This window comes from Semicossyphus pulcher, unplaced genomic scaffold (genome assembly GCF_022749685.1).
Source record: "Semicossyphus pulcher isolate SPU_LCO1_2020_fin unplaced genomic scaffold, fSemPul1.0.p SCAF_24, whole genome shotgun sequence".
NCBI lineage: Eukaryota > Metazoa > Chordata > Actinopteri > Labriformes > Labridae > Semicossyphus > Semicossyphus pulcher.
In genome coordinates, this window is record NW_027211698.1 from 13,471,708 (window position 1) to 13,491,456 (window position 19,749).

Here is a 19,749-nt window from a genome sequence, read left to right on the forward strand (position 1 = left end):
TTTTTAATAAGCAAGTTTCCCACCTAAAACTAATTTTTAGAGAGGCAGTATAATGTGAAATAAATGTAGTTTGTGAGCTAATATCTGTGCTGCTGAAGGGCCCATCAACAAGTTTCTATTTCCTGTGCAGAGGAAGTGATGAAAGATGGATTCCCTAAGGCAGATAAATACAGTCGTCTTTATTAAAAGTATTTTTTATTCTTTGACTTAGTTTGAAAGTAGAATATCCTGGTGCAGAAAACTAATAAAAAAAGCCACTGCAATAAACCTGCATTAAAGGGGTTTAATAGGATATTTTGCAACCCACTTTATCAATTGAGATTCTGCTTTATTGCGTTTCTGTTTTAAAACATACATTTTGGGAAGACCTGCTCTCCCCACCAGCTGATGGGAGAGCCCTGCAGTACCGCACACAACCACTGAGCGCTATTGAGCCCTCCTACACACACACTCACACTGCTCTGATAAAGATGTGAAAATGGCGGAGTTACAAATGCTACTAGAAGAGGAGATTCCAGCAGGACGAAGCGCACTACTAGACAGTTTCACGAATTTGGAAAGAGTCGCGGAGTACTGCGAGAGCAACTATGTCCAGGTAGGCTGTCACATTTGTGAAAGGAGAGACGTTGTAGTAATTATTTTTTGACGGTGGGGCGAGCTGGTGCTAGCAGGCTAGCTGCTGCTAACGCTACCGATGTGATGCAGCCGTTAACCAGCTAACTACCTAGCCTCAGCTAGCGCAAAAACAACCAACTGTCATGGCATTTTATAAGACAACTGACACGTACATTTTAATTTCCCTGCTTCATTAATGTCAAGGGGTATCAAAAATGTTTATAATTTAATTTTTTATTGATATAACATTGTGTGTGACTTGTACATCCATCGTGTGCTAATGCTTTAGCCTGCTAGCCAGCTGGTCGGCGTCACCCCACGGTCTAAATAAGCAAACAGGCACTGTGAAAATCAATTTCCCTGCTCTCTGCGGGATCAATCGTTGACCGCTACAGCAGCCAGCTGATCATGCACCGGCCGGAGATGTAGGACGAGATATCAAGACAGATTAATGTGTAATGAGTTTTGGTTGACAGATGATAAACCGCCGTGACAATGTTACCAACAAGGCATGATTTATGATGTAGCATAGAAACCCTCCCTTAGCTACATTATACACGTGCACTTTATTGCTTTTAACTGCTGAAAATGCTCAATTTCAACCCTATAGAAGTGCAGTTTCTTATCTTCATTCATAAATTGTTCAAGTCAGGGAGAGTGTAAATGTTGCATCTCTGAGTCAACATTTCCCATGAAGTATGTGACTAATTTGCAGCTTTTTGTCTTGTGTGTGCAAGCTTTTATTTTGTAATTTTTAGGTTTTATCTCTCTCTTCCTGTAATTTTGATTACATTGCATTTTGAATTGTCACAATGTTTCAAAATTTAGGACCACAGTGTTAGCCGAGAGAGGTTTTGATGAGGTGTGATGCTGAAATTTGACATCCTTGAAGAACAGGGCTGATCAGGTTTGACAGGTTGCCCTGTGAAGGCGGCGGCGGCGGCCCTTGGATGTTGGCAGCTTCCTCGTCTGGCATGCTGCCCTGTTTTCTCTTCATGCTGCAAGGTTTTCCTATCTGCTGTCAGATGGGTATTCCCACTTATAGATCAGCAGGACAGAAATATTTGGCGGAGGGGAATTCACTGGGATACTTCCCTTCTCACTCTCCGCTCTAATTTACATCTTCACCCTACCATGTCTGACTCTAAGCCTGGATTTGTGTAGTATTAGTCATGTAGGAGTGGACACTTGTTGAACTTGTTGGTTGTCATGAGAGTGCTTCAATCATAAAAGCTCCTGTGGCCGGGATAGTGTAGATATTTTTTTCCTTTTGCACTTCCTACAGGTGTGTGAACTAAAATGCAACCCCTTTTGTTAATGTACAGCACTTGTCTGATTCTTAGCACATTTCAGTTGGTTTTTAACAACCACCTGAGGAGTATGGGGAGTTTAGTTTCGTTCTAGTGTGGGTTGTATTTGTGAGAAGCGATAGCTAGCATATAGTGAGATAAACGGTAGAGAAAAGGTTGTGTAGTGACATACCAATCCCTGCACTTTTTTGTACCACTAGTAGAAAAAAAAGAGGTTGAATTTCCTCCAAAAGTCATTGATGTTTTGTTCAGACAAACAGGCTAGTGGCAGCTGAGCCTGCAGCCCCACCTGATGTTCAGAGACACTGTTTTTTACATTAAAGACAGCTTTGTTCTGTGTTTTTGCCAGATTTAATCACAGTGTTTGTTTTGGAGGGGAGGAGACCACTGTGGATAAACTGTCTCTCATTAAAAACCTGTGAACGATGAATATTAAAGGCTCTTCCTCAATGACTATTTGAATCCTCAACTTTTAGGGGGCAGGTATAATGCAAACCTCTAGATATGACCCACTAGATCTGTGCAAGGGTTGAGAGGTGGATCGATCAATCTGAAATAAATACAGTTTCTTCATCTTCTGCTTCCCTGATTTTAATCCAGGACAAAGAAAGGATCAATAATCAGCATATACCCTGAGTTGATGCGCTGGTATTAGGAGAGGAAAAAATGTCTGATTGAAGAAACACACCAAAGTAAAAGGCCCCAAAAATGTAGTATGTGACGAACTTTTATAAGGTGAATTTTCTAGGGGTGCACGATATTTTCCAACTCTTTTTGCCGATTTCGATACCGATATATTAGGCTTGTGTGTTTTTTTCCACCTAATTGCAGAGAGCATCAAGTCTCCCCTGTAGGGGAATTCATATCATGCCTAACGTAGCTCAGCTGCCATACCACAGACATCTTGCACCCTTCTTCACGCTTGACGGAAGAGGCGTGGTGCAGGGAGTGCGTGCAAACACTCGTAATGCTACGAGTTAATGTCGTAGCATTACGTCAAGCTTTTTTGGGGTATCATCGAGCAGTAAGGCATGATTAAAGCGTCTTTATCGGTGGAAAATATCAGCAGAAAAATGACATCAGCTGATGCCAATATGTAATTTACAAGCCACAATCTGCAGATACCAATGCCGATAATACCGTGCATCCCTAGAATATTCCTTTATCTTCAGCTAAAGAAATGCAGGTAACATTGAGGCTAACTGTTGCATCGCTCCGTGCATTCATCCTCTCCAAGAAAATCCAGTATCGCCAGTCTATTAACGAGTGTGCCGCATACATCAGAAATGTTTTTTGTGCCCTGCAGGAAGCAGCTTCAGCTTCACTCCTGACTTTCGCCTCATAACCTGTTTGTCTTCATGCTCCAGCAGCACTGCACCCTCCTCGCTCCTTCAAGTGATGCTGTTTGTGTGCAGACTGTGATGATTTGTGGGATTGGATAGCACTGGATTTCTCCAGAAATGTATCTTACATCACGAGCACTCGGCGTTTCACATGAAAGAGAATAGATGAGTGGGGACCCCCCTGTTTGTAGCTTTAAGGTGCTGCCTCTTGTTACTCATTTTCAGACTTATCAAGTATCTGTTCAGCCAGAGAGGAGATGGAAATTAACTCTGATTCAGCCTGCATCTACTGTGTGTTACAGAAGTCCAATTGAACACAGAGCTGCACTGTACAAACACAAAGCTTTTCTATAAATCTATCGGAAGCCCCAGATTTTAAGTGGGTTATAGTGACAGTTGGCTTTCGTAGAATAACTAGCTTTAAATTTCACTTGAAAAGATCAAATTAAATCAATCAATAAGTCAATATCCAATCACAGCACGGAGGCAGCTGTGACCCGGAGCGCGTTATAATCAATCTGTGCGCACAGAAAAAAGCTGGGTTTAAAATAGATAATGAATTGTTTGTTTTCGGGTCGCATTATTGATTTTCTTAATCAATTACCCTGCAGATTATTTACCAGATTTGAACGACGGAAAATGGTGGGAAAAGGCTCGTCACATTCGACCACCTGGCCTTAACGTAGATGTTATTATTTGTTTATATATTATTTAAATACTCCAATTTGAGAGGCAGGAAACTTCCTTATACTCTTATAAAAGGAATTATGAATTGTACATCAGATTAGTTGCTGACTTGTATTCTATTGATCCACTTATTGCTGCAGGTCCAGCTTGATAAAAACAGTGTGATTTGTCAGACAAGAAGTGGTGAACTTTTTAAGTATTCCTTTTTTCAATTATTCTTCTACTTTTAAACGTCTTTTTTGGTGAGAGAGTCAGCTCACTTTCACACAAGACTAATTAAAGCTTCAACTATAGAAGACGAAACGAGCCATATTTGCCATTCTTGCCATAAGAATAACTTGGAAGTAGTCTTAAATAACAGTTATGTATCTCAGCCTTGCATGCTGTGGTTCTTGCAGTGTCAGTGAGGAACACAGTTTCCCAGCAGACACATTAGTGGATCTGTCTGCCCTTTGATGCTCCTGTTGATGTGCCCACGCTGTACCCACCACTGCCCGACTCGCTGCCTCTGAGGACTTCTTTCACACTGGCTGCGGCTCTCGTAACTGTTACTCACATCCCTGCCATTACATAGTTTTTGTCTTGGATCCGAAAGCTTTCCCTCCATGCTGCTGCCGCTAAATTGAAATAATGTTCCCACTGGTGTTTTAGTTTATAAGACGTATACTGTAGCTGCTCCTGGAGTCCTCCTTTTTGTGTCTTATGCTACAAGGTTTGGTTTAATGGCAAACATCTTAAATAATGAGAAATGCCACGTGTAAGAAATGTGCAGGCATATGACTTTGAGCTTATTTATTCTCTCCTCGTGCAACGCTAGCAGAATTCTCTCCTGCTTCCTTTGCACAGTGTAAAATGCAAATCTATCTTTTTTACAAATGAAATGTCACTCATCTCTCTCTGCTCTCTTTCCCGTCTCTCGTTCAGTCTCCAGACAAGCAGAGGGCGCTGGAGGAGACCAAGAATTACACTACCCAGTCTCTGGCCAGCGTAGCCTACCTGATCAACACGCTGGCCAACAATGTCCTGCAGATGCTCGACATCCAGGCGTCGCAGCTCCGCCGCATGGAGTCCTCCATCAACCACATCTCACAGGTTGGATCCACAGTCCTATTTAGATATTATCCTGTATAGAACCCTTAAATTGGCTTTAATCAATATTTTTATAAGAAAAAATGAATAAAAATATGATACTAAGGCAGCCATCCGAGAATCGCCGCCTCAATCTGTAGCTCACCGTGGCTTTATGGAGCTTTAGAGGGAGTTTCAGCTCATTGTTCGTCAGTCAGGCCAACATCTTTACTCTTTTTGGGCCACTCTAACTGTAATCATTGTGCCGTTTTCTGCAACAAAGCTCTGCTATATAGTGCATGCTCAGCAGCAAGTATAAATCAGGTGAAAAGGAAGGATTGCTTAGCAGCTAAAGAGCCAGATACTGTCCTTACACAGTGGTGCAGACCAAACACGGAGCTTAAAGGGAGTGAAAATTGGACTTGCATTCATCAGGTGGACACGAAGCTGTTTCACACTGGTGTATGTGTCAATAACTTTACCAGCTGAAAAGATGATATATCAGTGTTTGTGTTCTCTACAAAGGTCAGTTATTGCAGGTTTAATTTTGCGGTAGCCTTGTTAGCAGTGAAGCGTAGCCAGAGAGTGTGCACGTCACATGTGTGCATGTATAATTCAGCATATCTGCAGTGCAGGCGAGTGTCGGAGCGGCACGCTGAGCTGAAAAACATCTTTTTTGCATTGATTTTGCAGCTTCAATAACTTTCTTCACTGTTCTTCCTCTCATCTTTCCTGTCTAATAAACACACTGCAGGCTTTTAGCGTTTAGAAAATAGGAAGCCACAGGTTTGATTTTAAAATCAAACAAATGCAGGTTATTAAAGAAAGGCTCCTGTCCTCTGCCTCCTCAGACGGTGGACATCCACAAAGAGAAGGTGGCCCGGCGGGAGATCGGCATCCTCACCACCAACAAGAACACGTCCCGCACACACAAGATCATCGCCCCGGCCAATCCCGAGAGGCCTGTGCGCTACATCCGCAAACCCATCGACTACAGCATGCTGGACGACATGGGACACGGAGTCAAGGTGGCCGTTTTATTCTTTCTTTCCTTAATTCTGTGTTGTTCAATCACTGCTGCTCGTGGAAATGTAAAAGGTTTTAAGTGGGCTCTTTTTTGACCGATCAAGTTATTGAACTTTTGATAATCCTCTTGTCTTTTGAGAAGGGGTTATAAGTTGCTCAAGTGCTGGGATTTCCTACGTTTGGTTTAGAAGATTATGCTTGTTTTCTACCCCTTTTTAATATGTTGTTTTACGTCCTTGGGACTCTGGAAATGATTCAAACGCATAACCTCAAGAGCGAGAAATGTATTTAAAACACTCATAGATGCTGCGTATTAATGATTGGCACACAAAGAAGGGTGGGAGCCACTCCCGTAGAGTCATTTTAGTACATTTTATGAGTGAGCGATTAGACATAAAACATAGTCAGAAGTAGGATTCGGTGGGTTCTTCCCTGTGAAAGGACTTCTAGAAGTCAAACTATCACTATTTGGTTTCACCGAGAAGAAATACAAGATAATAATCAATGGGGCTTTTCAGCAGGATGGGAAAGTCACCCAGGACATTTATTCACCTAAATCTGCGGCCTGTTGGTGTAAAATTGTTACCTGCTGCTGCTAACAGGTGCCTGCATTGTGGGAAAAGTGAATGAGAGTTTCTACACTGACTTTCTAAACAAAGAGGAGCTTGTTTTCCAGCTCATTAAATCACTGGCTTCCACCTTACAAAGAGCAAATTCCTCGGATTGTAACAGGAAGCCGTTTGTTGCCTGAATCTAACCAGCTCGGCTTCGCGGACCACATGCATGAATAATTGTTTCTTTTTCCTCCTTCACACACTAATTCTCTGATTTCTTCTTCTCTCCTTTTTTCTCTGCTTGCCTAATTTTGTCTTTGTAATCAACCCTAGTGGTTGCAAAGGTTTAAGGTAAGACTTTCAAAGTAAAAGCCTCAAATGACGCAGGATTTTTGAGTGAGTTGTGTTGAATTGCTGTGAGAGACTTTGTTTTTTTGTTTCCTGTCTTTCTTTTTTACTTTAAATGAGTTTGTTTTCTGTTTATGGATTAGTTTGACATTTAGGGAATGCACTTGAAAGTGGGATGAGTAGATTGGTACCACTTTCATTTCTCACTGCTCAAAGTGAGCTGGAGACAGTTTGCTTATCTTTGCAGAAAGATTTGAAGGGGGAAACAAAGGCTGCAAAGCTGCACTAATTAACACCTTCAATCCTATTTTTTAATCTGCTTTTTGGGGGATTAAATAAACATGATGTAACGTGTTAATCAGTGAGCTTTAGAGGCGCTAGTCTGTGGAATTTGGCACCTTTTGATACAGCCAGGCTACCTCTTTATGCTAAGCTAACCATCTCCAGCATCATATTTAACATTTATATGTATATCTATAAAAAATGATTAAATATAATTTTAAAAATGTCAAACCTTTCCTTTAAAGACAGGCTTTTATTGTGAAGGTTTTCTTTTATTTGGATTTTCCTGTCTCTTAAGTTCTTCGGAAAACAAGCTTTCCTTCTCCTCCCACAGGCCAGCGCTCAGAACATGAAGGCCGGAGGAGGAGGCGGACTCCCTCGCACCAACCCCCCCACACAGAAGCCCCCCAGCCCGCCCATGTCGGGGAAAGGGACCCTTGGGTATGTAGCGCTGCCCGGCGCCTTGACGCGTGTTCAGGTGGACGTGATGGACGCAGCGTCCGTCAGAGGCTGTTCAGAGCGTCGCTGTGTTTTTGTGCGGCTTTATGAAAGTAACCACGAGCTCTTCAGAGGGATCCAGTTGCTCCCAGTTTCATCATCACCCCTTCACCTCCTTGTTTAATTAGCGTCCTCGGGGTGGTTTAAAATGCAATTCAGATCTCGTCACTTTGTTTTGGTTTTTCTTTGGTACTGGTGAGACGGGGTCTTTATAAAGAAACTTCTCGCTTTTTCTTCAGAGATTTTCGCACCAGACTCTATGCTGAAATGTGGCGATTTTAAGGTTTCTTGTACGCAATCATACTGTACCTCCCATACACTCCTTTTTTCTGAATCGAGATGACGTTTCTGATCTGTCTGGCAATTTGTAAACTAATGGGAGAGACAGTATGATTCATCCACTTATCATCCTTGTTGCTCTTCCTATATCGGCTTTAAGATTTACCAATATATTCGCTGTTACATTTCTAAAAATGATACACACGTTTAGGGATTGTTTTCCACAATTCTGCACCAAAAATATAGCTCAATGTAGGGCTGCATGATATATCGTTTAACAACCGCAATTGCAATGTGCACATGTGCAATATTCACATCGCAGGACGTGCGATATTGAAACAAATTAAGTCAAATACGCCAAGCTGCCATTTTTTTTGTTGCCTGCTGCAAAACGATGTCTAATCCACAAGAAAAGTCCGTCCGATATCACATGAGTGCAGCTCTTCAACACAGCACAGGAGTAAACTGTGAACAACCTACCTACACACTACCTCACCCGGACTCGTAAGGGCCCCCACGTAACAGAGCCTCGATCATCCTGGCATCATCTGTGACGTCGGTAAGAGGATTCCCGTTAACGGCCTCACCTCTGGTTAACGCTGGGGCTACATAAACAGAAACCTTTTAGCGGCTACACCTGCAGCGCACACACCGCCAATGTTGTGTGCAGCCCACAAGTCTGTTAGTATTTGTTTTATAAAGAACGTGTCGCCTCAACGTTACTCTCTACTTTTTCATGCGGGTGTCAGAGTCTGAACCAAGAGTGATAGAAGTAGGAAGGGTTTTTTGTTTTGTTATTAGCAAATAGACTTAAAAGTCCAAAATAATAAAAAGTATGATTGTTAATTATGTTTTCTAAAATCGCATTAATAATGCAGAACAAAAATATTGTGCAGCCCTAACTCAATGTGTTTTTATTAAATGTTTTTAAACCCTAATCAGAGTAAGTAGTTAAAAGGTAAATTACCACCCTGATAGTGAGTCTGTCATCTTGTGTTAATGATTTCAGTGGATTTAATGGGAAAACTGTTTCTGTTGTCAAAGCTGGAGATGTTCTTGACGTTCCCTGTTCTGTGTCTGACTGTTGAAGGTGTCTCTTACCCTACAGGGACTCTGCTAGTGCAGCACATACATGTTGCTCTTCCTGGGTGTCAAAGTGCTGTTTGTGTTTCTGTGCGTACATGTGGGAAAGTGTGTGTCAGTTGTCTGTCTCCTGACTTTCTGAGTGATTGAGCGTGTCCATCCCTTCATATTGACCTTCAAAGGGTGTGCTCGTGTGTGTGTGTGTGTGTCTTTGTCCCTTCAAGACGCATGCCAATCAGCCACAGCTCCAACCCTCCATGATGCACCTCCTGCCGCAGCCTGAGGCTACGGGCGGACATCTTTACTTGTGGTTTTTAATTTAATCTTCTGTTATTCCTCTTTATGTTTGTTATTTTTGAATTTACTTTCAGCTGTGTGTTTGTGACCCAGCCCGCCCACTCCTGGCTGCCCCATATTCCTCATAGCAACCATCAGAGTTGGGTCACCCCGCTGTGTCAGCTGGGGAATTTGCATAACGGCACATCTTTTCAGGCCCAGATCGAGAAACCTCAGGGTTGTGTTTTTCTGCCACCACATTCTGAGGCTGCAAAGCGCTGCTGTCGAGTTAAAACGTTTTATTTAATGAGTTTGAAGGGTTCTAGAAACAAGGAGGACGACAGGAATCTAAAAAACATCTTAAATTCAGGTGCCTTGAAAATGTAAAATGTCCTCCATCTAAAACAGATTCTGTTCGACAAACAGCTCGTCATACTTTCTTTCTCATTATTTATTTAATGAATTAGCAACATTATAAGCACAAATTGGCTCTCTGGAAGTAAACAAGACTTCGAGTGTTTTAATTTGAGCTTGTTTTTGAGCCCTTCGACCTTCATACCCAAACAAACGTACGGTATCCAGACGTGTGATTTTTAGCCGGCAGCAGCGACTCGTCCTCCGCCCACCAACACCTGAAGATTCACCCCAAGCCAACCCCGACGTTCACCACCTGTCACACCCCATTTTTTTAAGTTTGCACTTGTTTGTTTCTTGCTCTCCTCCTCCTCCTCCTCCCCCCTTATCCCTACACTTCTCTGTGGATGCCCCCTCCCTCCTTCCCCCCCTCGACTCCTGTCCTCCTGACCCTCTCGCAGGCGCCACTCCCCCTATCGGACGCTTGAGCCGGTGCGTCCACCCGTTGTCCCTAATGACTACGTCTCGAGCCCGACGCGCAACATGGCGCCCCCCCAGCAGAGCCCTGCACGCACTGCATCCGTTAATCAGAGGAACCGCACGTACAGGTACCCCTTCCCCCTCCCAGCATGCCTCTGTACACTTAAACACGCCCCACTTCTTCCCTTACCTCCTTCTTCTTCTCCTTTCCTACACTTAAAAGGCGAGACAGCTTCTCAACATGCCTCTCCCCCTTTCTTCTTCTTTCTGAAATGACTTCTCGTGGAAAGTCCACGTTAATTCACAAGTTTTACCAAGATTAACCTTTCTGTGGAGCTCCCAGGAAATGCCCCAGTTTATTTTGAAATCCCTCTCCTGTTTCCTCTCCTCGCTGCTCAGAAAAGGGCAAAGAAACGAGGGCGAGGTGGAGATTCAGAGCTGTATTTAGCACGGCTAGACGCAGGTTCCTATGGTAATAGTCATTAGATAGGCAGCGGCGCCCCCACAGTCCTGTCAACCAAAAGTCAGCTCGTCTCCCAAGATGAGACTCTTTCATCCCTAAAACTCAGAAACATTCACAGATCCCGCTGGTTGCCCTGAGAGGAGTAAAAGCACAAGATTTGGGGGGAAAACATGAAAAGTTTCGTCATCGGCTCCATCTGTTGACCAAATGTTTTTAACATCTCTGCTCCGGAAATAGACGAGATAACTTTCCCCCGACTCTCCTCTCAGCACGAGTCTTTATCTGCACCGCTCCATCCACAGCCCATTTTCTCCATCACTCAGCCATGCGCTCTCTTCTGTCGTACGGAGAAAAAAAGTCTGCCCCCATGTGTCTTGACGCTTCCAGCTTTAACAGCGTGTCATATCTTTGTCTTTGTCTTCTGCGTCACCTGTGTCGTGTGTCCTTGGTGAGGCTTCCAGCTGCTTCTTTTTATCACTGTGACATAGCCATTTCAAAGGCATAACAGCTCACGCTAACACATCAATGCTCTTGAGGGTGCCACATTAATAATGTGAGTTATTGGAAGGCCAAACACAGCTCGGTGTTGTTTCTGCTAGAATATAAGGCTGGATGAGAAGCATGATGTTTTTTAGCTTAGCTTCCTTTTTAAAGTAAATTAATCGTTTATTAGCCCAATTTTAACGCAGGCACATTTCGAGGGGCCCAGGGACTGTTTCAGGAAGTCAAGAACATTGATGATCGTGCTAAAGGTGGCTGTATGGCCCAACAAAATCCGTTAAGCACACGTGCAAGGTGTGCTTTTTCTGTAACTTTTTTAACTGTTGTGCTCTCTAGTAAAAAGTATGCTCATATATCCACGTATATGAACAATTGTCAAGTCTAAAATAAACTCCTGTGGCCCCGGAACTATCCGGCTTAATATCACATTTTCAATAGAGTCACATAGGAGTGTCTGAGGGTGTGACTGGGCGTGTGTGTCGAAGTGTTTCTGCTCTGACGTGTCTGCTGAACTACTCACCACCAGCAGTGGCAGCAGCGGAGGCAGCCACCCCAGCAGCAGTCGCAGCAGCAGCCGAGAGAACAGCGGCAGCGGCAGTGTGGGCGTGCCCATCGCCGTGCCGACCCCAGCCCCGCCCACCGCCTTCCCAGGTAACACCTGCTTCCTGTTCACGTCTGCAGGATGAAACTAACTAACTTGACTAATGTTTGTTGAGCATCCAGGTCTCCGACACGCTCTCGTATGAATTTCTAGATGAGATCGTGTATGAACCCTGGATCAGCTTTCCTCCCTTCTCACTCTGCTCTTGTCTTGACCTCCCTCACTTCTCCTTTCTCTTCCTCCTTATCTTGTTTTTACCCCTCGGTTCAGCCCCCATCCCATCCAACCCCGCTAAACCTCCCCAAAACACCGCCACCACCCCTGGACCCCCCACTTCTGCTCTAGACGGCCCCCCACAGGCCCCAAACCCCCCTGTAGAGATCCCGCCTGTACCCCCGCCCCCTCCCCAGCTCCCTGCCTCTGCGGCCCCCACTGGCACAGGCCCCGCTACTTACGGCAACCCTGCACAAGGTGAGTATAACCCGGTGGGAGAAGCTCATCCTCTCCGACTCACACCCCTCCCTCCATCCTGCGTCCCCTGGCATTCATCCTCACCGGCACCTCATCACCCTGGATAGTCTCTGCCTTTTGAACTCTTTTAAATCAAGTTGCTTCTCACAGCTAAAAGACACATGAACGTCTGACGCAGATTTAGCTTCGTATTGATCTCTATAAACGGACATCTGCATGTGAGCAGCTAACAATCTGTTCTAGATCAAGAATTTCAACTTGAGACAAATTCGCTTGTGTCACGAAAGCCGTTCAGCATTTAGATTTCCCAACTTCCTCGAATGCATCAGACAATGATAGCCAATGGGTTTGAACTCTTTGTCTTTTGCCAATTTGGTTTTGGTTCGTTTGTGTTGGTGTTACAGCTGTCATTCAATCTCCAGCGCAGGCTTAAAAAAATCAGAAGTAAACCCTCGGTTGTAAGTGGACTCTGATTTTAGCATTGGCTCATATTAAAGTGAGTGAACTAGTTAAGCTGTGTCTTTTAAAGGGCCATTTCATCAATTTTCAACCTCAGTCCGTCTGTGCCTTTGGAGGACGCTATCCGCTTCTCCAGTGGGCCCTGGAAAACCTCCGCCAGACTAAGTAAAACCTCTGGCGGAGGCCAGGGAGCTCGCTAAACTATCCAAAATCTAGGACGCCCGCCTCCGATGTCATGTCTCGTTCAGAATCGTCATGTTTGAAATGTCGACTGCAGACCTGAAGATTTTTTAGACGATCCACCGGTATATTCTCGTCGTGTTTCAGATTCTGTACCGCTCTGAGCCGTCGCCCGCAGAGAAACGGTCGTATTTCACTCCAGCGTCTCTCGCTGGGCCGTTCCTTTAGGAGTGGCGCAATGCACGCTGGGTGTTGTAGGAATGTAGAATGGGCGAAACCACGAGCTGTTTGTACAACTTTCTCCACAGCTGTGGCGCCAATTTCAAATATTATTGCTTCTATCGATTACAGAGAACACCAGCTTTGACTGACAGCGGCTTTTTCCAGGGGCGAGCTGCTCCTTTAAGATCGCTTCTGAATTACTTTGCATAGGCTAGAATTAACCTGCATCTGCATCATCTCAAAACAAAAGAAACATGTCACAGGCTGCACCCCTAATCAAAGAGTTTAAGACTCATAATAGAGTACAGAAATTGTAGGTTAACAAGATAATGTGGTCTGGAGGCTCTTATCTGCATTCAAAAGAGATTTCTGCAGCCATTTCGCCACAAGTGCTCCAAAATTACACTCAAGGTCATTGTCGAGCACTTCCTCTCAGAATATTTATCAAAACCGTCTTAAGATTCTAACTGGAGAGTGTGCAGCTCTTCTGCCACCTGCCTCTGATTTTTCGTTTCAGCCTGCAGCCGGATACCCCGCTCTTCATCCCTCACAGCTTCTCATCCGCTGCCTGCCTCTGTGTTTACGATGATGTTGTTCTGATGTATAATGCATGAGCTGTGTGGTGAAGTGCTTGCGCAGTGAATTCTTCATTCATAAGAATTCATTCAGCCGCTCTTTATTGTGTGTGTGTGTGGCTGGATATAGTAATTATGTGTTCATGTACAGCGCTGCTGTTTGGGGTAGAAGGTGAACTCTATCGGCCAAATAATATTGATGAATTATGGAAATGATTGGGCCTTATTTTTCGAACGTTAAATGCTATTTGTGCTGTAAACTATTCTGAACTAGGGGCCCACTTTGTTTTTCCATGCCCTTCAAAATAAAAGTCAAAGGAAGCAGTACATTTAAGGAAGAGCAATGCAACTTGACCTTCCTGTTCAGGACACGCCTCCCCCTGCTTTTGCCCTCTGTAATGACTCTCTGCTGCCCCCTGCTGTTTCCTTATCTCCCCTCAGGTGCTCAGTTTTACAGCATGAATCGCCCCGTGCAGCCGCCGCAGAACCAGCAGGTGGGAGGCTCGCTGCCGTACCGCCGGCCCTCGTCCGTCACCGGTCAGCCCAACGTGACCCACAACCAGAGCCAGCTGAACGGGGGGCCACACTTCGCGCAGAACCCAGGTACCGCTTGAAGAAGAGAGCAGATGCAGAGCTTATTGTCACTCTTACGTGTGTGAATCTAACATACACATACAATCCTGTGTTCTGTGGTCATTTCTTATCACCTTTTACTTCATTCAGCAGACTTCCGACCTCTTCATCTCTCTGTCTTTACTGCTCTTTGCGATCTTTTCTCCTCTTTCAACTGCAACACGTATGATCTTAATCTCTTCGTGTAGTCTTATGATATAATATGCATTTTAAACCTGACTAGTCTTTTAGTTTTCTACAGGAACAAGCTTTTAATTAATCGGTAATGATAAAAGGTGGCTTGGAAAATCTATGGTCCACAATCAGGGTCCTGTACCACATCTGTTGTTCTGTCACCTGGAGCCACAGGTGAACAGAGTTGGTTAATAGTGGATTTCTCAGGTCTTTGCCAGAATCTTGTTCTTAATCTCTCTTCTGTGCTTTTCTCCTTTTTCTAACCTGATTTGTTTTCTGCTGTTCTCATGTCTGTCCTTCTTCACTCCATCTCTGTGTATTGATACTGTTCGGTGATAGCCGGCCCGCTCGCGCCCCCTCCCCCCTCCATGCAGATCACCCCTCAGCTGCCTCTGATGGGCTTTGTGGCCCGAGTTCAGGAGACTAGTAAGTGGCTTTTAGCCCCCTCGCTCCCCCTGCATGATCCTGTCCTCTCCCCGACAGTTTCAGTGACTCCTCCTCCGATTGGTGGAATAGTTTTTAGTGAGTGAGTGATCACCCTCCAACATCAGCTCCGTCAGGGATCTGTTTCCTGCACACTGAGGCTTTTCGTCAATAACTTTTTAAACCTCTTTTTGACAATAAATCCCATGAAAAGACCAAAACCAACAACACTTCAATCCTCTTTGGACTTCCCGACGTCTCTCTTTTGTCTGTCGAGGTTCCAACGGAAGATATATTTATTTAAATTTTTAGGAAAAAGGTGTCACTGCAGTTTGAACCAAGCGCAAGCGACGATAGCTGGAAGACATGGTGAATTTTTGGGACTGTCTTCTGCTGCAAATTCTTACACATTTAGAGCTGTAGTGAGTGTTAAGCCCCTTTCCCATTGCTCAGAAAACCCGCTAACATCCAGCTTTTTTGCTCAGTGGGAAAGGTTACAATCTGCATTCAGACACGGGTCAAATGACTCTGCAGTAGACCCGGGTAATTATCGCCTCGGCTCCGATCGGCATTCATGGGAACACGAAACCCGGGTCGACACGCTAATCTCCGCTTCCTTTCCGGCGCGATGCTTTGACAAGCATTGAAGTCGCTGTCGCGTAAATACGCAAGAGCAACATACAGCGGCGAATTTGTTCTTCGCTTCGTGCAAGATGCAGCAACACTGGCAAGACGGTGAGATGTGAGAGCTTCTTCTGATCCGAGGGGAAGAACAAATAAGGCGGCGGTTGTGACGTCAGACGGTGACGCAGCAGAAAAGAGACGACAGGAGTATACTCCACTGGCAGTGGGAAAAGAGACAATCTCCCTTTATTAGCGGGTCAACGCGCTAATTTTGGTGGCAAAGGGGAATTACGAGCAGCAGGACGGTGTATGAAGGATTGAGTCAAGATAATCTACAGTGCGTTTGTTCAGTTTGATGAAGGATGTGTAACCCAGGGCAACATGGTGGCTAATTTCTTCAGGCTTTTCTTGTCTGAAGGATCATCTCGTTGTTGGTTTTGGTCTTTTAATGCGATTTGTTGACAACAAAAATAGTCAAGGACGCTTCAAGACTTTTAACCCATTTAACATAGTTTTACCACTTAGTCCAATTTGTGGGTTTCTTAACGGTATAAAACATCTGTATGTGTAAATGTAGCTAAAGCTTTACCGTTTCCTGCTTGATAAGGAAATAAAAATGTTTCTAGAAGATGTAAATTTAGATTTTATCGGTGATGCAGACTGTCAAATTTCATGTTTTGCAGCACATTGTTTAATATAAAAAAAAAGTACATTTTTAGCAGCAAAGATGGTGATAACTCCTGATCCCTTTGGCTGCACATGTTGGTGGTTGATACTCAAAAACAGAGTGAACAAACTTGTACAGCATGATGTGAAAGATGCCGCATGTTTGTGTGTTTGTTCATGAGCATGATCTTTGTTTTCGTGTGTGTGCTCTCACTCTGATTTCTTCCAAGAATCCCCAAAACAACGTTCCCTTTTGAGTTTCTTTAAAAGCAGATTTTGTTTCCTGTCGTGTCACATCAGTCAGTTTGTTTTCATGCACCCAGCATGGACTGTTTCTGCTCCTCTTTCTGACGCATGAGAAAACCAGTCCCTGTCCCTGTCGACGGATGCGGTCGTCTTTTATGCCTCTTTTTTTGCCTCTAATTGCTCTTCGTTTTCTTCCCGCCTGCCTGAAAACTATTTCTAGTCTCAGACGTGCCGCCCCCACCTCCGCCCGCAGAGGAGCCGGTGTTTGAAGAGCCCACACCTCCTCCCCCGCCGCCGGAGGACTATGAGGACGATGAAGATGAAGAAGAGTCGGCGGTGGTGGAGTACAGTGACCCCTACGCCGAGGAGGACCCGCCCTGGGCCCCACGAAGCTACATGGAGAAAGGTCAGCCTTTAATGCTCGCTCACGGGGCAAATAAAAAATCCACCTTAAAATACTGATACGGACACTGCCGCTTCAATCATTTCATATAGGGATGTAGTCGGCTCAGAATAATGTCAATCAGATTTGTCATCTAAATCACTTATTTCTTCGCCTGCAGTGGTGGCGATCTACGACTACGCCCGAGACAAGGAGGACGAGCTGTCGTTCCAGGAGGGCGCCATCATCTACGTGATCAAGAAGAACGACGACGGCTGGTATGAAGGCGTGATGAACGGCACCACGGGCCTCTTCCCCGGCAACTACGTCGAGTCCATCATGCACTACGCTGACTGAACAATCCCCCCCACACATCGGATCGGATGAAGGGTGGGAGAAGGGGAAAAAGGGGGAGGGAGGGGAGCCAAGGGTTAAAGGTCAAAGACTTTGATCAGACAGAGCATGATCACCTCCGGGCGAAGAAAGAAAAGAGACGGGGGGAAGATGCTTGAAGTTTTTAAAGAAGTTGCAACATGACAGACTGAAGCTCGGTCACTCTCTCGACATAAACAACCACTACTCGATATATCCTTCCCTGTAATATTTCTTTGATTCTTTTTTTGACTGACCGGACCAGACGGTGATGGAGTTATTGTATTTTGAGAGTTTTGTGTTACACTAAGAGGTCACTACATTGATTTTTTTCTTTTTGTTTTACCAATTTGCCCTTATTTTAACGTATATTTATTTGGATTTTCGTAGTGGAAGAAATGGTGAGGAGGGAGTTTGGGCTGCTGAGTCGGGATTTCCACGTCGCAGCCTCGAAGAAAGGGCTGGAGGAGAATGCCTTCAATGTGTAGATTTTCTACTTAACACTCCAGAGACGTTTTAGAGAACTAACTCCTCTCTATATATACAGTATAATGCAACAACAATATCCTCGGTGGGGGGAACAAATAGTAGTTTCCGTACTTGACATAATATTTGGTTAGGTACCTCAGCAGGGAGCGTGCCAAAGCTGACATTCACTTAGATAAAAAAGCACATTAAATGTCTTAAGGTGACACGAAGGGAGATAAAAGAAGGATCCCGGAAGAGAGAGAGAGAGAGAGTGCTTTAAACAGATATTATTGCGTCTTTTTTCTTTCAAAGTTAAGTTTATATTAAAGAGGGGCGAGTTAAGTCACTACAATCTTTACTTTTTCGTCCGGCGTGCATTTTCCTGGACAAGGAACCGTCATCCAGCCCTCGTATACGTGAGGAAAGTGATGCCCTCAGTTGCACAATAACCTGGATTTTGAAGTCTGCAGCTCCTGTCATGAATATAGAAGTGTATTAGCTCGAGTGCTAATCATTTGCAGTGTTCAAATGCATTTGAGAAGATTTTTTATTTCTGCTGTTTCACCAACGGGTCCAGAATTGAGTTTTTGCTTGCAGAGCGGCATGTTTGGAAGAGGAAAAATATTCTTTTCTGCTCTACTGATGATTAATGTCTTAATATTTTTAGATATGGTGTGGTTTGGTTTTTGATATTCACCCAAGACGACGACGACGATGCATTTAGGTCATTTCTAAGACGCTTGTGCCATATTGAAGTGCGTGTTGCTGTTCAGAGGTTCTCACTTCATTTGCAATAAAATCGGCCAGAGTGGGGTGGAGTGTCGTTGAACTACAAAAACTTTTCTTTCTCCAGTTCCTCCCAGAGTTGTTTTAAATCAAAAGCACATACATTTGTAGTAAAAAAAAAAAGGTGTAGAAGAAGAAATAATATAAATGTGAGATGTATTACGTCCTCAAAACGGGACTTATTGAATATGAAAAGAAGCCAGCTGTTGTGTTGAAATGGTTTTAACCGTCGCAAGCCCCCGATACTCCTCAACGGCGTCGGTTTAGGCGTCGTTCGTCCTCCGTAAAGTTTCCGATACGCTTGGCTGTTGGGTGTTTGCGAGGGCTCAGTGCTTGTACTTATGTCAGAATCTTTATTTTCTATTAAAAAAAAAAAAAAAAAAGAAATAATAACAAGTGGGTCTGTATGTGAGTCTTGCATGCCATTGTTCTTATCTGTACTGGTGTCCCAAAAAACCTTACGTGGCCAGATCACCCATCCTTAAAAAGACAAGCAGCCCTGCAGCTCCGACCTGGAACCACCAGCCTCATCCAAAGAGACTGTAACTCAAGCCCACGTCCGAGGAGTCGCGCTTTGACCTGAGAGGGAGGAGGGAGGAGAGGGAGGGACCCGGCTTCCTCCCCCCTCTGACTGTAGCCGCCGTCATGTCCGTGGTGAAAAATTCCATGTGTAAGCTGCTAGTGAATCCTGCGGACAAAGAAACCCCCCCCCCCCCGAGGTGAACGTTGATTAATGTAACACTCCAGATTGAAGCTTGTTTCATAACACTCATAAGACACTTCAAAAAATACAAAACAAAGCCCTCGATCTGCAGGATTCACAGCTCCCCGGAGTCACAGACGTCCCTCGGGATGTCAAGTTTAACAGTCCATAATGCCATTGTGTTGCACAGTTAAAGTTGAATTGCAGAAGTATCATATTTGTAAAATCATGAGAACAAAGACAATAAAATTATTAAGATTTATTGGTTGTTCCTTTTTTTTGTGAAGCCACATGAAGGCCTAGCTTTTGGGCAATGTAAGCACATTTAAATAGAACATGCATCTTCTCTGTATCTGGATCTTATCTTGAGAAACTAGCTAACTTTCTATCAACTCTCAGTATTTTTGAGATTATTTCAAGAAAGCTATTTTGAGAAATGTTTTTAAACACATCATTTTTAATTGGAGATATCATTATTTTGATATAATAGATTATTATTTTGAGAAATTCGTTTTTTTGTTTTTTTTTTAATATTAAGAACACGCGTCAAGCTCATAGACTGTATTGGTCAAGCTCAACAGAGCAGATCGTTCCGAA

General features: G+C 44.1%; 1 protein-coding gene across 10 annotated transcripts; it reads left to right on the forward strand.

Annotated features, from left to right (window-relative positions):
• The first annotated feature begins 464 nt into the window (after window positions 1-464).
• On the forward strand, window positions 465-19,414 carry abi2b (abl-interactor 2b). Of its 10 annotated transcripts, XM_069675276.1 has the most exons (12): window positions 465-595; window positions 4,880-5,047; window positions 5,875-6,051; window positions 6,937-6,954; window positions 7,568-7,674; window positions 10,185-10,331; window positions 11,694-11,818; window positions 12,039-12,239; window positions 14,117-14,278; window positions 14,822-14,908; window positions 16,662-16,847; window positions 17,005-19,414. In XM_069675276.1, the coding sequence occupies exons 1-12, from the start codon at window positions 479-481 to the stop codon at window positions 17,178-17,180; spliced, it is 1,671 nt and encodes a 556-aa protein (XP_069531377.1). In that variant the 5' UTR covers window positions 465-478; the 3' UTR covers window positions 17,181-19,414. The 10 variants fall into 10 exon arrangements, with proteins under 10 accessions (XP_069531377.1, XP_069531382.1, XP_069531379.1 ...); XM_069675281.1 differs by lacking the exon at window positions 12,039-12,239; XM_069675278.1 differs by lacking the exon at window positions 10,185-10,331.
• The last annotated feature ends 335 nt before the right edge of the window (window positions 19,415-19,749 follow it).